This window comes from Capra hircus, chromosome 25, assembly GCF_001704415.2.
Source record: "Capra hircus breed San Clemente chromosome 25, ASM170441v1, whole genome shotgun sequence".
Taxonomy (NCBI): Eukaryota; Metazoa; Chordata; class Mammalia; order Artiodactyla; family Bovidae; genus Capra; species Capra hircus.
In genome coordinates this window covers 16,977,543-17,003,753 of record NC_030832.1, presented here as the reverse complement: position 1 = coordinate 17,003,753, position 26,211 = coordinate 16,977,543, and the positions used below count along the sequence as shown (strand labels likewise).

The 26,211-nt window shown below is 36.1% G+C and overlaps 1 protein-coding gene across 5 annotated transcripts; it reads right to left on the bottom strand.

Annotated features, from left to right (window-relative positions):
- On the bottom strand, positions 315-23,080 carry CCP110 (centriolar coiled-coil protein 110). Of its 5 annotated transcripts, none has more exons than XM_005697537.3 (16): positions 22,858-23,080; positions 21,037-21,178; positions 19,025-19,180; positions 18,517-18,645; positions 14,485-16,114; positions 12,172-12,302; positions 11,504-11,681; positions 10,816-10,955; positions 10,303-10,419; positions 9,847-9,948; positions 9,549-9,665; positions 6,694-6,767; positions 6,090-6,152; positions 5,384-5,443; positions 4,795-4,880; positions 315-2,458 (listed from the first exon to the last, which is right to left on the bottom strand). In XM_005697537.3, exons 3-16 carry the CDS (start codon positions 19,163-19,165, stop codon positions 2,406-2,408), a joined length of 3,021 nt encoding a protein of 1,006 aa, XP_005697594.2. In that variant the 5' UTR covers positions 19,166-19,180; positions 21,037-21,178; positions 22,858-23,080; the 3' UTR covers positions 315-2,405. The 5 variants fall into 5 exon arrangements, with proteins under 5 accessions (XP_005697594.2, XP_013830379.2, XP_005697596.2 ...); XM_013974925.2 differs by having other exon boundaries at positions 21,037-21,162; XM_005697539.3 differs by lacking the exon at positions 4,795-4,880.

The following is a 26,211-nucleotide window of genomic DNA, read 5'->3' as shown; positions in this document are numbered from 1 at the left end:
GAGTTGGAGGCTTAACGCTGCAAAATTGGCAGCTTGATGTGAGCCTCAACCTTAGCATTCTCTCCCAGTGGCTCAGCTCCAGCTGAAGACATTTCCAGCTCCAGCTGAAGACATTTCCAGCTCCAGTGAACTTCTTCCCTCTGAGAAGTCCAATTCAAGTAAAATTAGATGCTGGGCTAAGCACTGTTACATATTAAACAGTGGGACATATTTTTCGGTCTTGTAAAGAATCATCATATGAAAGTATTAATGTCTTGGTCACATACTTTTCAAAAGTCCTTTCTTTGGTAAATTTAAAAAAAAAACACACTAAATTTCTTTTACAATGAAAAATTTATTTTGCCTTTTGCCTAGAAGCAAAACTAGTGAAAATTAAATTATAAAAATAAATATAATTTACATTAATGGACATTCCACTCAAAGTAAAAATAATAAAAATAATATATATAAATAAAAAGCACATTAAAAGCACAAAACAATGTCTGGCACTTTTATGAGAAAAAGCTGTGAACATTAAAAAATTCGTAAAACATGCAAGCTTTACCCTTTAAAAAAAAAACCCTCAAGTTCTGCATCCTTAATCCAAAACTAGTTTTAACTTTCTCTGAAACACACTATTTGTTATAGCCAATTTGTATTACTATACACAAAACATTTAGCATCTATCTTTCATACTGGAAAGAGCCACAATGATAATAAGTAATCTGTATCCTGAGTTTTCAGAACGATAAAGCACAATTTATCATATTAAGAAGATCATTTTGATATACTTTGCCCAAAAATATAAATTGGTAATTCAGACATTTTTGACTGTGTTCTATTTCTAATTTTCTGATTCACTCCTTAAATAAATGATACATCTCAAAAATCAAGTTTATACCCAGAGCAGATTACAATTTTCTGTCTACAGTTGGATGGAAAAGTTAAATTTTAAAAGGAGTGGAAAATCGAAGAAAACCATCCTTATCTCAACACCCTTAAGAGAATATTAAGAATACATACAGTCTGCATTTTCAAAATACCAGTATCTTTTTAATATTCAAGTTAGAAAGATTAAATGCACACATAAATGTTCCCAATTTTACTTGAAAAGCACAAAGCCTTTTTGGAAATGGCTTGATAAATTAAAAATGATATTCTTTTTTATAAAGTCATGTTCCCTTGGTAACCTTTTTTGGCTTATATTTTAAATGAATATGTTAGTGATGAAAAACCTTAAATATAAGTGTCTCATGTAATGCAGCCTTTCAACTAGAGTATTATTATCCCATTTGAAAATCTGAATTTATCATATTAGATAGCCCTTTATCCTCTCCTAAATCAAGCATGCTAAAAAAAAGCAGAGTATGAAGAAATAAACAGACTAAATAGAAAATGTAACTGCATGCAACATGTTATTCTATTTTACAGAAATAGATTTAATAATGCATTCATTCCTAAGCACTACTACATTCAAGATTGTGCTATCTTCCCCAAATTTGTTACCCTCGACAGATTTCATAGTTCAGTAGAAATGTTTCTGATATTACTGGGTAACATACATTAAGCCTAACATTTCTGTAAGACAACTAGTTTTTGAGAAGAATGTACACTTGTGACCAAAATGATGACACCCAGCTACTTCTGTGGTACATTTTAGGTAGGCCACAATAGGCAGGCAAGTGTTTTATCTTATGAGATTACATCACAAATCCAAGAATATGAGAGATTAATCAGAGTTTTTGCAGTAATAAAACAAAAGAAAAACATTCTTCTGCAATAATTTTCTCTCAAACAGAATAGTATCTAATTTATCAAACAGTGTGCTAAGATGAATGAACTTTATATTTCAGAACTTATTTATAATTTATCACACCTTTTCAATATTTTATAGAAATAAACCCAAATGTCCTTTAAGTTTACAAAAAGGTTCTCAACAGACACCTGAGTCATAAAACAAACTTATACAGGCTAAGGACAAAAATAAGTCAGTTACTAAGCACTAATTTGTCTTCACCCAAAAGTGAAGAGCAGACTCATTGGAAAAGACACTGATGCGGGAAAAGACTGAGGGCAGGAGGAGGAGACAGAGGGTAAGATGGTTGGATGGCATCACTGACTCAATGGACATGAATCTGAGCAAACTCCAGGAGACAGTGAAGGACAGGAAAGCCTGGGGGGGTATATTCCAGAGGGTCTCAAAGAGCCAGACAAAACAACAAAAAACTGATACTAAGGAAAATTTGAAGGGGGGGGGGAGGGGAGCGTGGTTAGAAAGAGACCAAAATATCCAGATGATTTCTCAGCCCTTTGACACCACTTTGCCTGTGTTAACAGAGTCCAGAGTTAAATAAAAAGTCATGAGCAGGGAAAATAATATGGATCCTAACCTTTCCCCCCGTTTTATCCTAATGAATGTTGTCTTCTTAAATTGTCGCAACATTTGGCCGCTTTCTTTGGATTTTTCCTGCATATACTCCTAGAAACAGAGCAAAACTAATATTATTTCTCAGTGTCGGTTTTTCTATAATGATACCATTTAATGACTGCTCACTATGTACTAGGCACTGAACTGTACACTATGTACCAGCAAAACACATTAACATATCTAATCCTTATGTAAAATAATGAGGTCAAAATTGTTATACTATTTTAAGGGTAATAGTCACTCGTATAAGTAACAGAGTAAGAAGCAGAAACTCTGAGAGCCCAATTCCGCTTGATTCATTATTTTCCGTAACCATTTTGCATTACTGTCTCCTACTCTAGTCAGTAGTTTCTGAATTTCACTATAAACTCTAAAGCACAAGACATAATATGTTTTAAAATATGTGAGATCAGAGATTGCAATTTAGTTTGTAAAAACTACAAACAACTTTAACTGCTTTGCAGCAAACTTTGCAATTCAAACACCTCAGAACTCTACTTCAAGCTGAGAGATTGACAGTCTATTATAACAAAACTGAACTTTCTGTAAAATGCTTAATAAAAAGTATGTTCTTTTATTAGAACATGTAATGTAGGTAAAATCAATCCATAATTTCAAATTTGTTTGAAACACAATCCAGGCCATTAAAAATTTAAGGAAGACAGAATAATCTTTTCAAAAGCAACTATGGATCCCTGTGTTGAGATTCACAGTCAGAATTTTAGTCAGTCATAACCGAAATTTTTGGTTTATGTAAAAGGATAAAATTCTTTATAGTCTTTTTCAATTGTCTAAATATGCACTCATGTATAAATAAATCTTGAGAAAATATAGGAAAGAATTTTTATACTTGTTAGATACATATTAATTATACATGTTTGAATGAACATGTATAATTAAGGGTTAAATATGTTTTTATTAATAATTATGTTGCAATGCATTTAAACCACAATAGTTCTAAGTACTGAACTTCACTGTACACGTTAATTGCAATGACTTTCTATTCATCCCTTATACTGTTGCGTATTACTGAAAAGAAAACAGTAGTTGCTCTTTTTCTTATAGGTTCACAAGTGACAAATAGTGGAGATGAAATGCATGAGAAAAGAATATGGAAAGTAGTCACTGTGGGAATAGATAATATTAAGCAAAACAAAACTTATTCTTCAATAACTTGCCAACTAGCTAGGATTTATCAAATTATATAATGCTAACATGATAAAAAACTAAAAATGTCTTAAAATTTCACGTAACTTCACAAGCAACAGATCTGGTGTTTGGTCCAAATGGTTATCTTTCAAACAAGCTGATCCAACCTCTGGAATAAGCAGGATTTTCAACTCTCTAATCCCTTTAAAACAGCTCCATTGACTGTCACTCGCAGTGAATTCCAAAAGATGACCTTTTAAATCATCCACATGTTCAACATTATGAATTAAACTATGTATACATGCAAAAGGTGAGCAATCAATTCAAAGGTGTGATCAATATCTTGTTCCTTCTTTGAACTTACGTGAATAACATGAAAAAATTTGTTGCTTGTTCCCTAATTTGGAGGAAATCACTTAGTAATAAAAGCTCTAAAATATATTAAGAGGAAGATTAGAACTGTTAAAGATTTAATTTTCATTGCCTGGTGATTAGATTTCTTTTGAAAGTTTAGAAAGCAGTCTAGTTAAAGCAAAACAGTTTTAAAGTATTTTTAATGGATCACATAATTTTTGGTGAGCTTATCATAGTGTCTTAACAAAGGTACCTAAAAACATTAAAACATTAGCTTAAAGGTTTTGCATTAGCTTAAAGGTTTTGCATTAGCTCAACAATGAATTTGTCTTTCTGCCACCATAAATAGGATTTCAAAATACATTTTTTGGTTTAATCCTTAAATAATTCTCAAATAATGAATATACGGACATTTAGCTCAAGCTTCTTATTGAGCAAAAGATTAAGCCCTTACCCCCTCGCACTTGGCATATTCACATGTGACCCTGTAGTCAGACGGAAAAATTCCTTCCCTTATGAGCAGATACAAATATTCCTGGGGGATGCACTGCCCCAAAACTGAATAGAGATGCCCAGATTTAGATAGATCATTATATTTTACTCATTTATAAAAACTCTTCTGAATTAAGTGTATATAATTCTGCAAACTTTTCAAATTAAAAAATACATAGTATCTTCACGGAATTTACACTGAACCACAATTTTACTAAGATCTCCTGACTGCCATAAGATATTAATTCAAATGATCACCAGTAGGAATGACTGTGAATATGCCAAAATTATGGTGGCAAGGAAAGACACCGTATCCCCCTGGTATGGCCTGCGTTATGGGGCAGCTTGTGCACGTCTTTCTATCAAACAGGTTTCAGGAATTTGTTACACACCTGAAACAGGCGCTCTGTTAGGCACTCTGCTCTGTGAAGACTTCTGTCTATTTTGCACAACCCCCTTCACTGCTGTCTTAGGGGTTCTAATTGAATATAAAAAAATTAATAAGTCACTTGCATTAAGTTCTAAATGTTCAACATTCAAAAAGGCAACCATACTGCATCAACTGTTCAAAGCACAAATAACCCTGAAGAGAATTTAAGTCTCATGCATGCGCACAGCAAGAAAACTATACTTTTGCTTCAGCAGGAGACTATAACCACTAAACTATAGCTTATGCTTTGTTGGAGAATCACTTTGGTGATGCTGAACGTACTATATGGATGTTTACAGTATTTAATGAGCAAAATGGTATGAAATGAAAAGTAAAAACACACCAACAAAAGATGATAATTAAAATATAATACACAACAGTACACCAAAGGGTTATCTTTGAACAAAACATTAAAAGCTCTTCCTAATGCTATAAAAAGATCACATTTTAAAATAATTATCTTTTACATAAAAAGCATTACGTTATTTTTCCCTCTCCAAGCTAATCTTGATTTGAGTATTTTTAAATACCCATGTGTGTTGAATTCTTACCCTTGTCTACTCAGTAGCCTATGAACAGGTGCATTCTGTCCTTGATTTGGCTGAAGGACTCTGTTGACAAAGTAAATAAAAATTAATCAACAGGATAAATTCAGTTTTTCCCCTATTGTCTTTCAATAGGTGAAACAAACAGTGAGGAGGAAGTCAACTATGCAATGATCTGGCCTATACGTTACCACAAAGGAAAACCAAGTGATTAAAGCACAGTAATATGGTGCTTAAATGCTCACCAAGAGGCCACACCCTGGTTTTTTATCAGGAGATATCTAACATAAGTATTAATCCTGTGCTTTTAGATAATTTATTTGTGTACTTTACAAACGCCAGTTTTTCCTTTCAAACATCTGAGAAATAAAACACTCTTGTAAGAGCACAAAACAGGTCACAATTAAGTTTAACCTTCTAAAGTTTTAAAGTAAATATCCAAGACCCCTGAGACTGCAAACTGAACTCAAAGACATATGAGGCTCAAATTTCTATGTCCTACAGAAAGCCCCAGGAACATCTGGTCTGACACATGACCTTGTACATGACCAGGTATTACTGTGGATTCTGACCCTCTCAGCCTCCAACTCAACAGGGAGAGATTTACTGATGTAAACGAGAACAAAGCTAATAAAAAGCTTGGGATTTATAAAATTTTCTTCTCCTTAAAAGTTAAAAAATAGTCTCTCAGTGAGACTGTGATTTTTCTCACCTTGTTTCAGAAGGATTTTGCTTAACCAGAAATTTCTTACTTGGCATTCCCATTTCTGCAGCCCTAACACAATATAAAAATAAGGACATACAAATAATGTTTTTAGAAAGGGAGAAAACACATGATTACAAATGTGATACAGGATGACAGAAACAAATCATTTCAAAGTTGGTACACTACTGGAAGACCTGTAATAAGCATACTAAAGACAAATTTCAAGAAAGAAGAGTTTTAATAGGATAGTTTCAGAATATTCTTTGCATTTTTTCCCACTATGAAGTCTTCAGAATATTTGAAAAAGAATATATTTAAAAGATAAAATTAACATTGAACATAAGGATTAAGTATTTTTAAGATTATTTGATTAGCTATCAATTACACAAGCTGACGCTGACATACTTTATTAATAAATTTATAGATAAAACTAGATTTTACCACCTGATTTTAATAAAACTCTTTATATAAGGGAACATCTATCACCGTAGTTGAACAGGAGTTAACTGTTCTTTATTTCTAATTTGAAAATACAAACCAACAGATGCTTAAAATCAATTGGCTTGATAATAAAATTAAATTAGAATGTGACAAGTCATGAAAAACTTACTTCATGTACTTCTTCCTATCAAGAGACTTCTGTGTTGCAGCTGAAAGAGCCACTCGTGGACTTTTCATTTTATCCTTTAAGACAAAAGTAACAAGAAGCTCTAGTGGTATCAGTAATACCACTGTATTATAGTATAGGATGATCTCAAATTGTATGGAAAGACTTCTCTTACTAACATTTTGAACTTTAACCTAGTCCTTACAATTAAAACAGTCTGATTTTTCAAAATTAATTAAAATTGTTTTGCCCAATAATATAAATTTAGCTTGTTTTTCTTTTGCCAACCACACTAAGATCACTGATTCAAACCACAGATTTCTAACACTCTGATATACAGCTGACCCACCAAGGGTCATATAAACTGCCCAGGTGACATATATCCAGATTTTTTTCAACAAATGTATTGGAAATTTTTTTGAGATTTGTGACAATTTTTAAAAACTCACAGATGAACCGTATAACCTAGAAATAAACAAAAAAAATTAAGTATGTCAAGAATGCATAAAATATATATATCTACTGGCCTATCCTTTATAAGCATAAGGTGTGACTATTTCACATAAAATTAACGTTTATTTTGTTTAATAAATTTGCTCTCCAAGTTACATTACCATATAATACGCCAGCCTCTCTCTTTCTCCCTCCTACTCTCTTCTCTTTCAACTGCAGCCTATCATAACAGGTAAATGGTGTTAAAAAAAAAAAAGGCTAACAGTTTCCAATATTGTATTATGAACATAACTGTAACACTGTAAGTCATAATTATAATGATTTATTCTTAAGTGTGGGCTTCCCAGGTGGTGCTAGTGGTAAAGAACCCGCCTGCCATTGCAGGAGACATGAGAGACTCAGGTTTGATCCCTGGGTTGAGAAGATCCCCTGGAAAACAGCAAAGGCAACCCACTCTAGTATTCTTGCCTGGAGAATCCCATGCACAGAGGAGCCTGGTAGATTACAGTCCATGGGGTCGCAAAGAGTCGGACACGACTGAAGAGACTTAGCACAGCCAGCAGCACATTATTTAGTGTACAGGCTGGTCTACTATGAAGTAATCATAGTGATTATACTAGGCTCCCATACATCAAACATATTGCTGTCTCTTCATTATCAATGCATGAATCATTATACCTGTAAACAGACATGAATTTCTTCATGTTATCTTTTCATTTTTTATGTCTAATGTTAGTAATACATATAGCATCTTCAGTGTTTTGTATCATAAAAGACAATACTGCTGTAGGTACTGCAAGACAGGATTCATCTTGTAAACAACATAAATTTATGGTATTGATACAGTACAGTACTGTAAATATATGTTCTCTTTATTATTTTCTTTGGCTTATTTTATTGTAAGGATATAGTATATAAGACATATACAAAATATGTGTTGACTGTTCATGCTATTGGTGAGGCTTCTGGTCAACAGTAGGCTATTATTAGTAGTTAAGTTGTCGGGAAGTTAAAAGTTATACTCAGATTTTTGACAGTGGGCCACCCCTAATCCCTCACATTGTTCAAGGAGCAACTCTATTTCCAATTAATTTGGAGCTGTTTTCTAATTCTCATTTATAAAAGAGGAACGATGCACATGATAGTTTCAAGGATATTTAAACAAGAAGAGTCAATAGTTTTTTAATGAGTCGTCCAAGCAGCATTCAATGCTTAATTCAAAAACCTAATCACAAAACAGTATGTAATCCTTTTACCAGTTTCTTTTCAATTTGTCTACAAATTTAAATATTTTTGGTAATCCTGAGAACTATGTTTTAAGAATTGTAGGAAGGGTGCTAAAAATCAATAAAGAATGATATTTAGTATCAATTACTCCAAACCCAGGAGAACCTCATTGTGAAGTAATTATAGATACATAAGTAAATCTACCCCTAGTTCCTATTAATATTTGGTCTTTGAACCCAGTTCCTGACACAAAGCTCCTAAACTCTTGTAATCAAATATCCTGAGTTACAGGATCAACTTTTTTCCTAATGTTCGATCTTGGACTTTGATTCTTGACACAGAGCTCCTAAATCTTTTGGAATTTCCTGGGTGACAGAAGCATCCTTTTTTTTTTTTTTTTTTCAAACCTGGGCTCTGACAGTAAAAGCACCAAGCCCTAACCACTGGATTGCCAGGGAATTTCCCAAAGCACCTGTTGTTCTAATAAGACAAACCTGGGGGTCTCTGGATAAGGGCTAGTCACCAGAAAGACCAAGCATGATTGCAGCCTTAGAACTTCAGTCTCACGCCCCTATCATCTGGGGCAGGACTGAGGCTAGAAATTGAGTCAATAATCAATCATGCAACCATGCCTACATGATGAACCCTCCATAAAAACCCAAAATACACATCCCTATGCTGAGAAGATGGCACACAGCCTCCACAGGATGGAAGCTCCTGCTCTCAAGACCCTTCCACCCCGCACCCTGTGCATCTCTCCTTCTGGCTCTTCATCTCTATCGGTTACTGTATCCTTTATTATATAATAAACCATTAAATGTAAGCAAAGGTTTCCCTGTGTTCTGTATGCCATTTTAGAAAAATTTTCAAACCGGAGTAGAGAAGGTGTTCATAGGAACACCAATTTATAGCCAACTGGTCAGAAATACAACATAAAACCTGAGACTGGCATCTCAAGTGGGGCTCAGTCTTATATAAATGCCTCCCTATCTTGTAGCATCTGACACTGACTCCAGGTAGATGGTATCAGAACTGAACTGAATTGTAGACACCCAGCTGGTGTCAGAGATCTGGTGTGGGAGGAAAACCCACATATCTGCTATGAGAAGTATTTTGTGAGTGTAAAAGAAATAAATGTGTTTTTCATCATTCACTAATTTAAAAATCATGTAACATACCATTTGCCTGAGCATTTTCTCTTTGCGAACTTCTCGATCATGATGTAGAATAGACATTCTTTCAGCTGCATCCATTACAAAGAATATGTCATGAATGCCATACAGGGCAGCTCGCAACTAAGTTCAAAAGAAGAAAATATTATAACCATTTAAAAAGATGAGGTTAGAGGTCAGTAATATTATGTACTCTTAAAGAAAAAGGTTAAAGTTTTAATTGAAACCTACTTTCAGTGGTTCAATCAAGGGAGAGAAATAAAACATTTCCATTTCCTAACAGCCTTGAGGACACATGCATTACCTGAGCTAACACTCTTTCCTGAAGAGAAGCATCTTGTGCTGAAACAACTCCTCTCTTTAAAGGTGCTTCGGACTGAAAACTTCTTATAAATTCCATAGTATCCTGAAAAAATAAATGTTCCTTCATTTTTCTAGATTTCATGATCATTGGAGTTTCCTTGTGTTCTTTTTTTCAGTCAAAACAAATGTAAGTATACAAATAAAACTATTACATCAGAAGTCAAACAGCACTCACTTTAAGATGAGACAAAAAAATGCACAACCTACTTCATTTACCTATTTTTAAAAATTATCTGAAAGAGATGAATCAATTTCTAAAATTTAAGCCTTTAAAGGGACTGAAAGTATTTGATCTGCCTAAGTACTGAACTCAATTGTCAACTGTGATGAGGTTAGAGGTTAGAACACTGATAGAAACTGAGAGGGATATGCAATACAATTTACACAATCCTCTTACTTTTACAGTTTGTCGAAGTTGTTTCAGCTTATCTGTCTGCATAAGCCTACGAGTAAGGAATCCTTTTGCCACTGCAGTGACTTTGTTAAATTTTGCTTGTACTTCTGGACTGAAAACCTAGAAGAAATAGTATAGACAAAACAATTTAATAACCTGAACATTATACTCAAGATTTCTTAGCTGTTACAATGAATAGTTTGTACATATGAAATTCTTCTATATGTGTTTGCTGTGTTGTTGAATATCTAATAAAAGCTAAGCTTCTGATGTATCACAAAATATTTATGATTCACTTGTAGAACCTAAGATAATGTAGCTCTTTAAAAAAGACAGATTAGGGACTTCCCTGGAAGTCCAGTGGTTAATCCTCTGTGTCTCCACTGCAGGGGGCCTGGTTTCAATCCCCGGTCAGGGAAACAAGATCCCACATGCCATATGGCACAGCCAAAAACAAAATAAAATTAAAAAGACAGAAAGACAGACATGCATGCATGTATCATTAAGTTTGCCCACCTGAGACCACTTAGTTTTGGCCCTTCCAAAAGGCCTTGTTACTGAGAGTTTGGTCAAGCCACTAGTTGATGATCCCCAGAGGTAGAACGGTACTTCATTTGCAGAACCAAAGCTATGTTGTAGGGCAGAACTTGTGAAACCTTGAGAAACATACACATAGTATTGTATTTGATGTCAAAACAATTAGAATACACAGAACATCCAAATAAACATGACACTCGTTAAGAATACCAACTCCTCTGAAACTGATCCACATGCAGACTTAAAATATTTATGGACTTTAAGCTTATACACCAGATGGATCTTTTCAACACAAACAGCATTTCAGGATAATTGAAGATAAGCTCTTATTGGGGCTGGGGAATGAGATGTAATTCAGCATCACCCAGGAGATAGCAAACTGAGTTTTCCCTTGAAGAATATCACCTGCTGCATGAGTGAACAAAGACTGGGCTCTGAGTCAAATTTCCTGATTTTCCTTGCTAAGGTGGCTTTTCTTCGCGAACACCTGCTCACTGGTCTTTGCTGCTATCATTTCATTTTTCATTGGTTAGTAAGCAGCTGGCAAATAGCAGCAGGTTGGGCACACAATGACTAATACAAAGGAGGTACAATTTTAAAGTGTGCCAAACAAAGTATCTTAGTATAGGGTAATTTTTTTAATGTTAAATGATTTTTTAATATTTACCAGAACTATCTGAATTCGAAGTATGGAGTGAGTCCACTTGAGACAGCACTGTGTCTAGTAAACCAGAGTCACTTATCTTTCTCCAGTCTAAGTCCACAGCATTGCTAATGTCCAATTCAGAGGCTTCTGCTGTAATTACCGTCTTCTCTTTTAACATTTTCTCCTGTTCTTCTATGTCCTGCAGATTAAGTTTATTACAATGTGGTAGGCTCTTTTGTTTAATTACGTCTCCAAATAGTATCATTTTAGGCTCAGCAAAAGTATGTATGATTATCAGCAAATTATTACTTCAGGTTTTCCTCCCTCAAATAAAATTGACAATTTGTTTAACTGATTCTAAAATGTGATAATCTTAAAACAAGTGTCCTTCCTCTCCTAATATACTCTTACAGAAGGCATATTTCAGCATCTACTTATAAAATACCTTTTAAAATATTAAAAATTTTGAATCAAGGATTCAATTAAGTATCCTTTTGATAAATTATGCATTTACTTTTAGATAAGCATCTAAATATTGTAACTCACACTTTGGCAATAAAAATACCATCCATGTAACAAAATCAATGACCCCCTTAGAGTAAGATACACGTAAGTAACAACTACAAATATCCTCTACATGACCAAAATTCCACTCACCAGCCCTATATCTCTACATTTTAATTCCTCACCTTTTGCAGTCTTTCCTGTTCCCTTTCCTGCTCAGCTATGAGTAGTGATAACTGCTGGGCATGCTGTTGTTCTAGTCTCTTCCGCATTTCTTCAAAAGCTAACATCCTGCTTTTTAGTATCTCCTCGCCTTCTGAAAAAAAAGTGTCCCCTCAAATTTAGAAAATGTAGTAATATCTGATGATTTATGCCATCAATTTAAATTACGCTTCTAACCAGAGAATATTCCTGGATCCAACATAGTACAATCAAGATACAGCCAAATCGCCATTCTGAACCACATTCTCTTTTGCTCTCCTTTCATTTCAGGCTACTGAAGGTCTGTATCTTATCACCCTCACCCAGTTCTTCAACAGATGCCTTCATGATCTGAACTGATGGAGACAAGACTGTATGTTCCATCCAGACTCTCCTTACTCCAGTGAACTTCAAGATGTGGTTCTCGTGTGCATCTCACCTCCATTTATTCTCTTCACTCTTGTCCTTTTCCAGGGTGTCTAGTATTATAGCTTAGCCTGTGCTTTGTTTTATTTTTCTTTTAAATAAATGCCTTGATAGTGTAAAGCTACTCAGTATAAAGTTCCAAAAAAGATTAAATACTAAAAGTCCAGGTATTTTAATTATTAAAAAATGTATTAAATCAGTATGACTATGCAACTTACTGAACAGAAAGTGGTGAGATACTTTGAAATGTTGAAATACCAAGTATTAGACAGATGTAGCACAGATATTCAGGGATCCACTATAATTCCCCTAAATTCAAAGAATCCTTCTTTTCAAATACACAATGATTTTCATTGAAAATAATTATATTTGTTGTACCTCCTATAGTATTCCAATAATTTGTTCCTAAATCCATTTTACTCAGCTACAACAATTTGCATTTGTACATGGGCAATTTTTTATAGGTTGCGGGGGGAGCTGGAAAAGTAGTAGAATAGTAACTCTCAGCAAGAAAGGAAAAAGGCTCTCCACTTAACCACTCAGCCAATAGCAGGAGTCCATTCAGCTCTACCTTAAAAACTTATAAATGAGTGCCTGTCCAGAGGCTCCCTCTTTGGGAGGTGTGCCCAAGGTAGGTGGCCAAGCTATGGGCAGCTCTCAGCACACTGTGCTGCCTCCCACGCCCACCATGACAGCAACCCAGCTGCCTCCATGACCGGCCTGATCTCCCACACATGGCCTTCCTCTTCTGCCAGAATTGCCACTTGGTTAGTCCCTGTACTTTTGGTATCCACCAAGAGAACCTTAGCCTGTTGTGTCATCTATCTAGAGAAGCCAAGCCAGCTCCTCAGGTATCAACTGTTTTCTTTATTAGAGTTCTGATAAAGCTGCACATGCATTAGACAATCTGCCCCAACCCAACTCTATTTTTCTGATGAACTTTGTTATTTTTAGTGTGCAATTTTATATAGTTTTTTTTCAGGAGGCTATATATCACATTAGAGTTAAAATGTCTGTGTCTAAAAGCTTAATTTACTTGATTTATAAGTCTTTACTATCAGTAATGAAGAATTATGAACCATAACAACAAAGTAAGGTGTAATAAGACTTGTTTTAACAAGTTGGTTGTTAATATAACACTAGATGCAACAGAAATTTTGAAATAATTTTCACTACTAAATATACCATTCTTGAAACACTACTCACAGAGCCTTATCAGTGCGATTTTCTCTAATAATTTGACATTAAAGTGTTTACTAAAGGGCCAACTTGTGGCTCAGATAGTAAACAATCTGCCTGCAAGGTGGGAGACCCAGATTCAATCACTGGGTCAGGAAGATCCCCTGGAGAAGGAAATGACAATCCACCCCAGTATTCTTGCCTAGAGAATTCCATGAACAGAGGAGCCTGGTGGGATACAGTCCACATGGGGTCACAAAGATTCAGACAGATGACTGAGCAACTACACTTTCACTTTTCAAAGAGCCAACTGCATAAGCATCTCATTACAAACCAAAGGGCAAACTGGTGAAAATATTGGAAGGAATATTGGTGAAAATAAAGGAAGACATAACAGCAATACAATGGATTAAAACTATGAATGATGCTTCATGCAAGAACTTTTTCTTTCAGTCATTAACAATATTCTCTATTAATACCAAATGGACTGTGAAAGATTCATAATTTAAATAAGAAAATCCTTTAAGAAAGCCTATCAAGTGGCAATACACTGTAGCTAATTTTGCTGTGATAAACGAAAGCAACCTGAACAGGTGAAGACAATTATTATTACTCTGCAAATTGTCAATTTAAAGTATTAAATAAAGATGCCATCTGTTTGGCAGATATTAAACACTTCAAAGCCTTCTTACCTTTGGAACTACTTTCTAACATCTTATTCTTGATGTAGACAGATCCTTTAGAATATCTTTTTTCTGGCAAATGTTGCCTTTCCTGTTCAGCTACTCCAGTTGTTACAACATAAGGGTAGTTTTCTTTTTGCAAATTATCAATATCTAAATCAAGTCTCCGTTTAACTTTCTCAAAACTGTTTTCCAAAAATTGCTCTTTTCCACAGGACACTGTAGGGGTATCCATCTGCTGTCTGGTATTCTGGTTCTGCATCAGTAAAGGAGATGGGTTTTTTACATCATAAGACTTATTCAGTTCCATCTGTAAGTTGCAGTTTTTCTCTAACACATTGGTTGACTTGACTCCACTCACAGTACCAAAGTTTTGATTCAGAACACACTCTCTGGCGGCATATGACTCATGCAATCTTTCCCCTGCAGTACATGTACTGTCCATTCTGTGCAGTCCTCTTGCATCAGATATTAACTGACCTTCCATGTGAGCAAGTCCATGAAAAACTTTATTTTCTAATTGATTACCTGAAGGTTGAGATACCTGATTTGATTTACCTAAAACCATTTCCTGTATGGCTTCTGTATTTTTGCTGACATAAACCTTACTTGAACAAACTGCTGCTAAATCAACTGGTAACTTTGGCACCGTTTCGGGTACATTTGTTTTTTCATCAGTTTCTTGAACAACTAACTCTACTGCCTGTTCTTTCCCTTTAGGACTTAATTCTGAAGCATTTATTGGGTTATTTATAAGTATATGACATGCTGATGATGGCCTAGAACGCCTTCGATGCATTTTAGGACTCAGGCTTGGCTCTGGGCTAGGTATTTTGGCATATGAACCAGTAAGACTTTTGATAACATTATTTTCAGTAACAAAAGTGGGAATGCCTTGGAAATTAGAATCAGTCTCTAAAACAGTGGAATGGCCAGTTCGTATTGATATATCCACTTTAGAAAAGTTACCTAAAACAGATGTATTCATGCTGCTTGCTTGAGTGAAAGCACCTTGGAGAAGAACATTAGATTTATTAAGGCTTGGTTTGTCAGGAATAACTGAACCACAGTGTTTGCCTATCAACTGGGACTTCTCCTTTCCATTGTCAGTCACCTTAACAGCATCATTTTCTTTGTCTGAAAGACTCTCATTAACACTGCTCTTTACACTACTTCTCAGACTGCGCCTAGACTGCTCCCTTTCTATGTATTCCTTTGACTTTTTCATCAGGTTCTGAAGACTCATTATGTAGGGATCCGGAGTAACTTCCTCCAAAAGTGATGGATCTTGTTCTTCATTTGTTGGAAAGAGAAGTGTCTCTTGTGCAGCTGTTGAGGAAGTCTTTAAAGAAGCTTCATTTTCTGCCTGGCTAATATTTGAACTATCACATTGCTTCAGATAACTCAATTCTTCCAAGTCCCTAGCTAAGTCTATCACATTAGATTTAAATCGATCCTCATTATTCAGTGGCAAAATTCCAGTTATCTTTTCAAACTTTGCTAAAGTAGAGTGTTCAGTGGGGCTTGGCAAGATATTTGGAAGGGTAGCAGGAACATTCAAGTTTCTGACTTCTGAATTAGAGTAAACTGTTTCAGTCTCCCACTGATGAAAATCACTGGCATTAGGTGCTTTTCTAACCTGGAAAAGGAAATACAAAAATTAACACTTCATCACTACACAAAAAGCCTTTGATTTCATTGTTTTCTAAAGCAAAACTGAAACTGAAGATTCAGAATTCTAATATTTAAAAACACAAACAAAAACTCAGATGACCTTTTCCATGGTATTCTGTATCATATGCAGCACAAATTACTATAAAAAGCATCTATTAGTCATGCTGGACTATTTATTAAAAGATTAAAAGAAAAAAAGTAACATCTAAATCATCTAATAAAATTATGAACATATGTACACGTCTATACACACACACACATATATATTCATATACCAATGTGCAATTTAATCTTGGAATAGAAGTATTTTCCATAACTTTCTTCTGGTTTTATTTTATTAACATCACCAACTGCTTCTCCTACGAGAACTATCATCTAAGATATGTATAAGATAAATACCAAGTAATTAAATTTCTTATTTAAATGATTCCTCTTTAAGAAAGATTAACTTGCCCAGGATATTGATTAAGCAACAGTAATCCAGTACCAAAACTCTTGCCTCCCACATGCTTGCTCCAAATTTTAACTAAAACCCTCTGTATGATGAAACAAATTTGTGGTAAATGATAGCTCACCTATGTAGTTTAATACTTGAAAAATAAAAACTTTAACTTAAAACCCAATACATTAAAGCAAATTCCAATTTGATTAACCGATGACTACTTAAAACAACTGCCTGCTAATGAGTTTTTGAACAAGCAAAGTAAGTTAAAAGCTTAATTAAAAAAAAAAAAACTTAAAGAGAACAATTGTATACACAAGTTTCAACAGAAAAAAAAAGTAAAATTACATTTTGGATCTATTATTTTTAAATAAAAAGTCAACTAGGATGTTTTCTAAAGATTCAGTTCAGTTGCTCAGTTGTGTCCAACTCTTTGTGACCCCATGGACTGCAGCACGCTAGGCTTCCCTGTCCATCACCAACTCCCGGAGCATAATTCTAAAGATTATACAAGCATACATGAAATTGGCAAAAATCATCACCATATTATCTTATGAATACAGACTCCAGAATCCTGAATTTAAAAAGGATTTTTAAGCTGCTTTGTGTTTTTTTTCTTAGACAACATGGCACTCCTATTTTAGCTTGTAAATCCCAAGACATGCAATTGTTTCCAGGTACTCTGCAATAAACAATACAATGAGATATACGTACAACTTCACAACTGAAATAAAATGAAAGGGATACATACTCAGGACACGTGTTCACAGGTTTAAGTAAAATTATTTCCTCAAAATAGCTAAACATTACACATCTGTGATATTCAGCACCCATCCTTTTTATACATCACTAAAATGTCTTTGATTATACAATTAAAATAACAAAAACAATCTACCACAAAATCAGATTTTACAGGTAAAAGAGACCTTAGAAAGCTACTTGTGTAAGATAAAATTTCTCTAACTGCATAATTAATTCATTACTCTATATTGTACACGCAGAGAAAGTTTTTAAACTCAACGATAATCCCATTAGTACTGTATGTGAATTATTCCCTCAATGGACCAGGAATAATATGCCAGTTTTGTTCCAAAAACAGGAAGTATGTAATAAATCAAAAACCCACCCTTGTTGTGCTACTCATTATAGTTTTAAAATTCAATATGAGAAGTAATTATACTTTACAAGATCAACTACCCACAGCGAAAGGAAGGTAGCAGTTAGTGGGAAATACCATCTAGCATGAATTATATGAACCACACTTTTAATTCTTACAAAAGAATTAAAAGATGTAACCAGCAAAACAGTGCTACATATGGCAGAAATTATTTAACTTACTCACTGTTTTTGTTTTTAGTATGACGATCCAGACCTTAAAACAAATTGTTTATACAAATCTAAAGAAACTGCAAAAGGTAAAGATGTGTGGTTTAAATAGTTTCAGTTTATATCTAAGATGCATCAAGAAAATTCTGTTATGTAATCTAAACTGCATTTGTATATCTAAGATCAGAATTTTCACCAAAAAATATTGGAAGCAGTTATTTACTTTAGCAGAGAATGAGAATAAGGTCACTGAGTCAATAGACTGATTAGTTCAGAGGTAAACTACAATGGCCAATTCTATCATTTTGTCACTGAGAATTCAATGTTTTTAGAGTCATAAGACACAGACAATAAGCAACTATACTCAGTGTATGGGTCCACTGTCTAAATACCCTCTGATTCAAGTACTGAGCATCACTAACAAGCAAGTGAATTTTCTTTGGAGTAACTGACATGGAATATCACAAATTTACGAAGCTTCTCAAACACAACTGCATATTGGTAATTAACTACTAAAGCAAATATATTTCTGAAAAATTATCATCAAGGCCTACCTCATGATTTCTTAATTATAATTTAAAAGAGCTTATATTACACACCTGAACATTTTCAAGAATCTCCTGGACACGAGTCAGTAAAGCCTTCTTCCTATTAACCTGCCTTCTTGCTTCGACATCAAGTGCTTTCTGCTTTTCTTGTTGCATTTCCTTTCTTTTCTCAATATTAAGCTGAAAAACATCATAAATATGTAATTACTTCTCATAAATGTAAAAATATCATAAAATCAGGAAGTTCTGAACCAGAATGATTAAAGATGTGTGCAACAGGTAAAACTATCTATAGTGAAAGAAATCTGAACCGTGGTTGGGGTTGATTACTGGGATGAAGGATGTGAGATCTTTCTGTGGTGATGAAAATGTTCTGTATTGGTGTGAGTTCTAAATGGATGCCATATATCACAACTCAAAAAAAAAAAAGCTATGTCTCTCCTTTTGAAAAGGGTTAAGCATCTTTTAGATATTTATTAAGCCTTTCTTTTATTTTTCTGTGAACAACCTTACTGATTCACTATTAAAAAAAAATTATTTAAAATCAAAGAACATTTACCAGTGGAGAAAGCACAGCCACTCCATGGAAGCGAATAAGTGAGATGCTTTCAGACTGGACAGGTAGAAAGCTCTCTGTGGATAACGATGCTTCTTGGATTCTGGAGAGACTTTTCTCACAAAACTTCTCATACTCCTCCATCTTCCCACAATCACACTACAGCAGGGGAAAAAAGCCACTTTTAATGTGCTGATCTTAAGTTTATTTGGCAAATCTGTAGAGCACTGAAATATTCCTAGAATTCACAATTTCTAGAACTGGGCTTCCCAGAGTTGTTTTCCTGATCAGGAGCTAATTCTTGGGCACAAAAAAGACCTCAAGACCATGCCCAATTAAGCCTGGCTTTATATACTAAACATTTCTGAAGATTTGTATATAGTCAATCTTTAAATGTAATTAATTTAGAAAGGCACAAAGAATTCAGCAATGAAACCTTCTGAAAAGAAACGCTATACAACCTAACTTCAGACTGTAAAACAATATTATCTTTTTTTCAGCAGGACTTATCTATATATCACAGGAAAAAGTATATAATACAAAGGTAGGAATCCTTCTTAGCAAAACAAAAAAGGGGGGTGGGGGCTAAATAAATAAGAAAGATATTTACTTTCAAAAATTCTTTTACTACAAAGTCCAGTCTATCACTTGTGTATCTTTAAGAATATAATTTGACTCCATGATAACTGGCCAAATCAGAAGCGAAAAACAGAATCTATCGGCCCTCATATTAATTCTACTTTATAGTTGAAAAATGGAACCATCACCAAACTATTTACAACAATCAGTCCAGTAATTTCACAATTTCTGGAAAACTGTGATGGTGGCTATGAAAATATAAGGTAACCAGGAAGGATTAGCTACCAATTCATTCATCCAGCATGTGTTAAATATTTGATTGCCTGTTTTCATAGTATTATGTCTGGCATTGCTTCCTTTAAATAAGCAAGGGAAAGGGAAAGAGAGCTATCACTGGACTCATAACCAACAAGGATATGAATTGTGAAAACTGAAAAACTAATACGATAATATTCCTTTAAGTGTTCATTTTAAAACAATTAATTAACAAAAAAAAAGAGACAGGGAAGTGAAATTCAATTCATGACGTGGGATATGCAAAGATGAAATAAGATACAATATGATACTGCCTTAAGCCTCAAGGTACTTAAAAATTTAGTACTCTAATGTATCTAGGACAAACAATAGCACAAATGGAAATGAAGGAAAATCATATATGAAATTATGATTACATTATGAGAAAATAAGATCTATTGCTACTTTTGACAAACTGGTAGTCCTTTTTTTTTTTTTGGTAGTCTTATTAATAGCAAAACTTCTTCCTACCATCCCATCAATTCTAATTATTTCTATTTTCATTTATGCAAATTGAGAACTTAATTTCAAAGAAATGGTTCTCTAGCGTATAAATGAGATTATCTTGCAAACTTAAATTCATAAAACAAGAAAATAAAATACAAAACAGCTTACTGCATGATAACCAAAGCAGGCCTCATTTAGTCTAGGTTTCAACCCACATTATATATTAAAAATTAGAATAGGCAGAAGCTAAGATATAAGAGAAAATTAAATGATCCCCTCTCTACTAAAATGCTTCAAAAGAATTTTTAAACACAACCCACACATCCAGCATTACAAGAAACAAAAATAGATTACTCATACAATTAATGTAATATACTTCCAATGGATACACAAGCAAAGCATGGAAGGTCTGGGAAATTTAAGGAAATAAAATATCTTTATGGTAATAGCTTTATATTTCTTTCAACATCATATAAATATGCCTCATTGCTTCAGAAAGTTAAATTCACATCCCTTAAACAGTATATGTTTGCCATACACACTGCAGACATACAGCAATATATTATTATTACCGCATAACTTATGGCCTATGATAATATCATGATTATGAAAATAACCAAGTGACTCTATAGCATGAACCCTGCGTCATTCACTATCACACTATCCTGCTGTTTCCCAAGTTTCATAACACTTACCCCTATCTGAAATTATCTTATTTCCTTGGGTTTTGTCTGTCTTCCTCCACCAAAATGTAATCTCCATAAGCACAGGTACCTTCTCAGTCTTGCTCACCACTGAATCCCCATTACATAGGACAAAGTCTGTACACAGGAGGCACTTCATAAAAATGTTGAATAAACAGAATAGTTAGCTCAAATAATAAAGTAAATCAGAAAAAAGAAGACAGTAGACTACACTGCAAAGAAGCTAGCAAGGAAGAATGGAATTTAGAGAATAGGACTTCCATTGATGACACTATTCCCAGAGAAAATGGTACCTCTAAACTGCAAAGGCAACCATTTAAAAATTGAGAGCCGGAATCCTATGTAATTAAGCAACAGGGAACTCCATTTCTCATGCCACAATTACCTCTGTTAACAGGGTTTTATTTTAAGGGAGCATTGATTACAAGGCCACTGCAACCACAAATCTACTGCCCCATACTTTACCACTAGGTATTACTGGTCCACTTGAATTAATAATTTGTTGGCTGCATCAAGTTCAGACATGGCCTGTCTTCTCCACTTAAACTAGGATCCTTCTCCAAATGAGCCTCTTTGCAAACCCCATAGACTCACAACTCTGCTACCTGCTCCTCATCAGTGCTCCATCAGAAGTCACTGAAGGGAATCGTAAAAGAACACAGAACATGTCCTGTTTACACATCCTAGCTACTTGTTTACCCATCAGTCTTTTCAAAGGGGCAAAAAAAAAAAAAGGGGAAGCTTTCTTTTTCAGGCACACACGAGCTGAATGTTCTTGGCAATTCACTTACCATCTCTATGCCTCGTTTCCTGTAAAATAGGTATAATCATAGTATTTGCTTTGATGAGATTCTGTGTGGATTCATTAATAGGACATGCAGAAAGCAACGAATGGGAGCAACTTTCATTAGGAAGAGAATGATGACGACTATTTTTTTCCACTAGTTTATGAATTCCTAGAGGCCAGTGACAGTGCTTTGGTTTCTGGTAAGATTCAAATTTAACTTAAAAACGTGGAGGTTGAAGAGGGAGGGGACATATGTATACCTATGGCTGATTTATGTTGAGGTTTGACAGAAAACAACAAAATTCTGTAAAGCATTTATCCTTCAATTAAAAACTAAATAAATTTTTTTTAAAAAAACGTGGAAAGGGGGACCTCAGCTTCCTCATTTTGCTGCGTTCATTAAGTCAAACTCTAGGCGCCTGCCATTGCTTAAATTGGGAGCAGGGAACTGGGGTTATAACCACGTAGAAGCAAAAGGTGGAAACCACCTAGTGGCATGAGGGCCAATAAAGATAATTTGCTTTTTTATCCTTCTCCTTGTGCCCCCAGAGAGTCACAAACGCAGGATGAAGAATGCGCCTAGGCCCTTTAGCTGGTGACAACTGGCATTCAGAAACGGCCAGTGCACACCCTGGGACGCTCCCCTTGCCAGAAAAAAAAAAAAAAAAAAAAATGGCCCAACCAGTTCTATCAACAGGAGATGGTTCCCCAGTTTTGGTCTGATTTTATTTACTGGGGACCCTCTGCCGTCTCCCGAGCGCCCCAAGTCCACCTTCCCCAGCTCCTCTGATAAAGCTCCATCCCGAGGACCCACCAGGCGGTGCCAGCATCTGAACATCACCTCCGCGACCGATGCCGCCGGCCCCCGGGGCACCCGCCTCCACACAGCCTGAGTCTCTCCAGGGGCTCGAGGTCCGGAAGCCCCTGCGCTCGGGTTTCTTTCAGCTCCTCAGCGCGCCAATTCCGCCCGCCCTGCGGCCTCGCGGCCGAGACCCGCTGAGTCAAGCCCACTCTTAGGCACACACCTGTTCTCCCACGGTCCCGGCAGGTTTCCTCCCCTAGCTCCTGGCCTTGGTAGGAAGCAAACTGCTCAATTGGTACTGACTGAAAACAGCTCCGTTCGCCGCCGCCTTCTCCTCCTCCTCCCCGCCATATTACGGTACTCTGGCGGCAACGCGGGCTCCTGGCAACCGCCGCCGCCACCGCCGCCGCCACGGCCGCACCCCCACCTCCAGACTCCACCTCTTAGGGCCAGAACTTCCGGTGGCTGCTTCCGGGTCCGTTGGCCCGGTTGGGCCTTCAGAAAACTACAATCCCCGAGTTGCTGTGCGCGCCTGGGTACGCGTCCCGGCCCAGCGATGGAAGGCGTTGTTCTTACGGAAGGCGCGGTGCACGCCGGGAAGCGTAGTCCTCACTGACAGCTCTCAAATTTTCTTTCGTTAGGAGCTGAAGCCTCGAGAAATGTTCCTTGAAGCTGCTATTTTTCACTTATCTGTAAAGAGATAACTTCTTTCTGTACAATCGTTGGAATACATACAGTAGGCACCAAATTTTTTTTCTCTCTAAAAAAAAAAAAAATGATTGAATCCTAGATGCCACAACTTGAAGCTTCAACACTTGCCTACTCTTGCAAATTACAGGGAAAATACCTCATAGAAAGGAAGGCAGCAGGTTAAGAATGGCAGGAAAAGCTCAGAATGTTTTGCCAAAGTTCTCTGTCCAAACATATTGCCAGTTTTCTGTCAACTTAAAAAAAAAATACCACGAGAGTTGTAGGTTAAGTTTTATTTGGGACAAAAATGAGGACTATTACTCAGGAGACAGCAATTCAGATAGTTCTGAGAAACTGCCCCCAGAGAGGCAGGAAGAGAGGTCAGTATTACATACGATTTTAGCGAAAAGGGGTATGTGAAGTCAAGCACACGTTTTGCCAGAGACTTCCGCTGGCCATGAGGAGCTGATATCACCATTAATGATTTTAGTGCTTTTCTAGATAGGAGGAGATGTAAGAATTGGGCCCATAAAATCTTCTGAAAATACCCAATTTTTCCCAGAGCACAAAGTACCTCATTCCTGATCTCCACCCTGAACGCCTTTCAGGATATGTTGCAGGTCAGTGGCTGCAGTGGCTAATAATTTAACCCTTACAGAGACAAATGGCAACTGCCAATTTTTGTTGGCATTTTCAAAATATGATTTAACAGCTAGCCCCTTTCCTAAACTGGCCTTACCGTCTGCCTCTCTTACCCTCTTTCCCATGCCAATTTTCTCGTGTATAAAATAAGAGATTTAAACGTGCCTATCACAAGAGTATCTGTAAGGAATACTTGAGATAATTCTTGCAGTTACTTGTACAGAACCCCCATCATTAGACCTTAGTAGGAGAAGAAGTAAGGTTAGGAGGAGTAGCAGTAGAAATTTCATGGCATAAAACTGGGTAGCATGATGTTAGTCCTGACTCTGCCATTATCAGCTCATTTCACTTCACTTCTCCTGGCCTCAGTTTCCTCATCTATCAAATGAGGGCATTACTGAAATCCCTTCCAGCTTTACAATCTGATTATACCTGCTTTACTGTTCTGTTGTTGTTCAGTCCTTGAATTTGCAGCCCCATGAACTGCAGCACACCAGGATCCTCAGTCCTTCACCATCTCCCAGAGTTTGCTCAGATTCATGTTCATTGAATTGGTGATGCATATCTAAACATCTCATCTGCTGCCCCCTTCTCCTTTTGCCTAGCATCAGAGACTTTTCCAATGAGTCAGCTGTTCGCATCAGGTGGCCAAAAATTGGAGTTTCAGCTTCAGCATCAGCCCTTCCAATGAATATTCAGGGTTGATTTCCTTTTGGATTGACTGGTTTGATCTCCTTGTTGTCCCAGACACTCTCAAGAGTCTTTGCCAACACCACAGTTTGAAAGCATCAACTCTTCAGCACTCAACCTTCTTTGTGAGAAGAAACTCTCACTTCTGTACATGACTATGAAAAAACCATAGCTTTGACTATTCAGACCTTTGTTGGCTAAGTGATGCCCCTGCTTTTTAATATACTGTCCAGGTCTGTCATAGTTTTCCTTCCAAGGAGCAAGAATCTTTTAATTTCATGGCTGCAGTCACCATGTGCAGTGATTTTGGAGGCCAAAAAAACAAAAATCTGCCACCATTTCTACTTTTTCTCCTTCTATTTAACTTCAAGTAATGGGACCAGATGCCGTGATCTTAGTTTCTTGAATGTTGAGTTTTAAGCCAACTTTTTCACTCTCCACTTTTACTCTCTTAAGAGGCTCTTTAGTTCTTCACTTTCTGCCATTAGAGTGGTATCATCTGCGTATCTAATGTTGATGTTTCTCCTGGTTATCTTGATTCCAGCTTGCGATTCATTCAGCCTGGCATTTTGCATGATATACTTTATATATAAGTTAAATAAGGGTGACAATATACAGTCTTGATGTACTCCTTTCCCAATTTGGAACCAGTCTATTGTCCTATGTCCAGTTTTAACTGTTGCTTTTTGTCCTGCATACAGGTTTCTCAAGGGACAGGTAAGATTTTCTGGTATTCCCACCTCTTTACGAATTTTCCACAGCTTGTTGTGATCCACACAGTCAAAGGCTTTAGCATAGTCAATGAAGCAGTACATGGTTTTCTGGAATTGCCTTGCTTTCTCTATGATCCAACAGATGTTGACAATTTGCTCTCTGGTTCCCCTGCCTTTTCTAAGTCCAGTTTGTATACCTGGAAGTTCTCAGTTCACATACTGCTGAAGCCTAGCTTGAAGGAGTTTGAGCATAACCTTATGAGCATATGAAATGAGTGCAACTTAACAGTAGTTTGCTCTGTTATGTTCTTTTATTCCCTTTGAATCTGAAACATCCTTCTAAAGTCGACTAAATTCAGTCTTCAGAGAAAATACGCAACTGAAGCTGTTGTGAGAATAAACAATACATAAAGCACTTGCAGGAACGGAAACTGTAACATGGTTATGTGCTCTATAAACGTTAGCTGTACACTCTAACACTATTAATTTCCCCCATTAAGAATGTAAGCACCATGAGAGCAAGGACCCTGTTGGTCCTGTTCACTTGCTGTTGCCCTGAGCATCTGGACTGGTGTTTGCATGAAGTGAAGTGAAAGTCACTCAGTCGTGTCTGGCTCTTTGCGACCCATGGACTATGCAGTCCATGGAATTCCATGGAATTCTCCAAGGCCAGAGTGGGTGGCCTTTCCCTTCTCCAGGGGCTCTTCCCAACTCAGTGATGGAACCCACGTCTCCCGCATCGCAGGCGGATTCTTTACCAGCTGAGTTACAAGGGAAGTCCCGGTGTTTGCATGACTTTAATAAATAGTCTAAGCGTCATGCCCCTTCAAAGGAACCCTGGG

Excerpts from the sequence above, each read along its gene's own strand:
- CCP110 (XM_005697537.3), bottom strand. The coding sequence starts at position 19,165 with ATGGAGGAGTATGAGAAGTTTTGTGAGAAAAGTCTCTCCAGAATCCAA. Across the intron at positions 6,768-9,548 it reads AGAAAATGCTCAGGCAAATG|GATAAAATGAAAAGTCCACG; the intron begins GTATGTTACATG and ends TTTGTCTTAAAG. Across the intron at positions 2,459-4,794 it reads TAACAGAGCGCCTGTTTCAG|GAGTATATGCAGGAAAAATC; the intron begins GTGTGTAACAAA and ends CTCTGTTTCTAG.